Source organism: Perkinsus marinus (assembly GCF_000006405.1).
Source record: "Perkinsus marinus ATCC 50983 genomic scaffold scf_1104296971494, whole genome shotgun sequence".
NCBI lineage: Eukaryota > Perkinsozoa > Perkinsida > Perkinsidae > Perkinsus > Perkinsus marinus.
Window position 1 is genome coordinate 1 of NW_003202070.1, and position 2,598 is coordinate 2,598.

Genomic DNA, 2,598 nt, shown 5'->3' on the forward strand with positions numbered 1-2,598 from the left:
TTGAAAAACACCAATGCCAACAAGATTTTTTCTAGCCCTCACAAAGGTGAGCAGGCAGCAGCAAAACCAACAAATAGAAGAGAATAGTAGTCATGTCGCTAGCTATCAGTCCATTGTAGTAACAAGGCCTCAATGAGACCACCCTAGTCGTGGGAGGGCGGCAGCCGATGACGGCCATGAATGCGCCAATACCACGACCAGAGCTATCACAGAGACTGAAGGAAGGCGGCGCTGGTATGATATAGATCAGCACAGTTAGTCTAGTCTTAACAAAAAACAACAACAACGTCCTACTACTATTACTACCACACCAACTTGGTGATGAATGTTTTTACATAAACTGATTGGGGTTCACACGCTCCATGTCAGTGAACGAGAAGGCCTTGCTTTGGATGGTACCAACGCTAAGCTTATTCTTGTTGCTCTGGGAGTTGCCCACACCAGAACCCTGGCCGGAGAAAGCGAACACAGAAGGGTCCAACTCGGTATGAGAGTACTCCGGCTTCCACATGTGGTCCCACACGAACTTGTCGAGATCAGCAGGGCGTCTGAAAACAGCAAAACACATGCCACCAAATACATAATAAATCCGATGATCTTACTCAATGCAAGCAATACCGAGATCGAAGGCCTCCTTGATGCACGATACTGCAATGTCGTGAGAAAGCTCGCGAATACGAGTAAGGCAGGGATATAAAGTGCCACGAGCAATATCCTCCTCAGTGACTCTCTCAGCAAGAGTCTTTGCAGCAGTGTAGAACATTGAATCGGGGATCCACTTGAACTTGCCAAGAATACCAGCCAAACCGACACCAGGGAAGATGTACATGTTGTTTCCTTGGCCGGATTGATACACCTTACCATTGTATGTGACGGGCCCGAATGGAGAGCCAGTGCAAACCCAGGCGTTTCCATCGGTCCACCTGAGAATGATCAACATCACCGAAAAGATACTTCCGATATGAACTCACGTATAGAGCTGCTCGGGTGTGGCCTCGGCCTTGGGTGTAGGATTGGAAAGAGCGAAAATGACAGGTTGAGGACAGTTAGCATACATAGCCTATAAAATAACAACAACGACAGTCACTAAACCAATGACAAGTGATGAAAGCACCAACCTTGATAATGTCCTCAGTGAAGGAACCCGACTGTCCACTGAGACCTAGTAGCACAGTAGGCTTGATGGCCTTCACGACTTCGAGAAGACTTGTCATCGGCTCTGCGTCGTCACGGCAATAAGGAACCTGATAAACAACATCAAGGACAGACCACAGTACTGTGCTACTCACCTTATGATCCTGGATATTGCCACCACGTTTCCAAGTGACCAAACCCCTAGAGTCAACGAACCAGAAGCGCTTTCTGGCATCTTCAGGGGAAAGGCCATCATGAACCATAGCAGCAACGATGCAATCAGCGATGCCAACGGCAGCGGCACCAGCACCGAGGAAGACGATCCTTTGATCCTCGAGCTTCTCCTTCTTCACCCTCATAGCACTGACAAGGCCTGCCAAGGCGACAGAGCCAGTACCCTGGATATCATCATTGAAGCATAAGATGTTCTCTTGATACCTCTTGAGGAGGGGGAAGGCGTGATCATTAGTGAAGTCCTCGAATTGGATGAGGACACCGGGCCAACGGGAACGGACAGCATCGACAAACTCGTCCACAGCAGCATAGTACTCCTCACCATCGACTCTCTTATGGCGCTCACCAAGGTACATATCATCATTGAGCAGATCCGGGTTATTAGTACCGACATCGAGGGTAACAGGCACAGTGCGGCCAGGGTTGATACCGGCACATGCGACATAAAGGGAGAGTTTACCAATGGGGATACCCATACCGTTGGTACCAAGATCACCAAGACCAAGGATACGAGAACCATCAGTGACCACGATGATATCAGCATCACGAACATTGCTGTTCCAAACCATCTCCTTGAAGTTACCTTTCTCGGAGAGATTGAAGTAGAGACCACGAGCATTACGGAAGATATGACCGAAAAGTTGACAGGCCTTACCAACAACAGGGGTGTAGACAATGGGCATCATCTCAGCAACATGGTCCACAAGCAGCTTGAAGTACAACGTCTCGTTACGATCATGCAGACTTTCCAAGTAGATATACTTTTCGATATCATTGGAATTCTGCGAGAACTGCAGATAACACCTCCTAGACTGGACATCGAGATCCAACACCTTAGGCGGGAGCAAACCGACCAAACCAAGCTCCTCACGCTCACTGTCAGTGAAAGCCTCGGCCTTGTTGACAACGGAGTTACGGAGCAAGTTGCAACCGCGCTCAGTAACCGTACTAACACGATTGCTATTGCGACCAGCAGAGCGGATACCCTTGGTTGAAGCGGGATCGATCATGCCCATCTGGAGCTGCAGGAGAACCTGTCTGGCAGAGTTGAAGAAGCAGTCCCTGACATGCTGACCGGTCTTGGCAGAGGTCTCCATGAACAACAACCCGTTCTCACGAGCGAAACTGGCGGCCTCCTCAGCGGTGACTTCACGGCCGAGCAAATCGGCCTTGTTGCCAATAAGAACCTTGGTGAGGCTCTTGTCGAGGGAAGGGAGAATCTCCTGTATA

The 2,598-nt window shown here is 49.4% G+C and overlaps 1 protein-coding gene across 1 annotated transcript; it reads right to left on the reverse strand.

The window, feature by feature from the left end:
- Positions 1 to 331: 331 nt before the first annotated feature.
- Pmar_PMAR016015 (malic enzyme, putative) lies at positions 332 to 2,465 on the reverse strand (the record flags this gene model as incomplete). Its single annotated transcript, XM_002766826.1, has 5 exons — positions 332 to 548; positions 603 to 923; positions 972 to 1,060; positions 1,119 to 1,244; positions 1,290 to 2,465. The coding sequence occupies 5 exons, from the start codon at positions 2,463 to 2,465 to the stop codon at positions 332 to 334; spliced, it is 1,929 nt and encodes a 642-aa protein (XP_002766872.1).
- Positions 2,466 to 2,598: the final 133 nt, after the last annotated feature.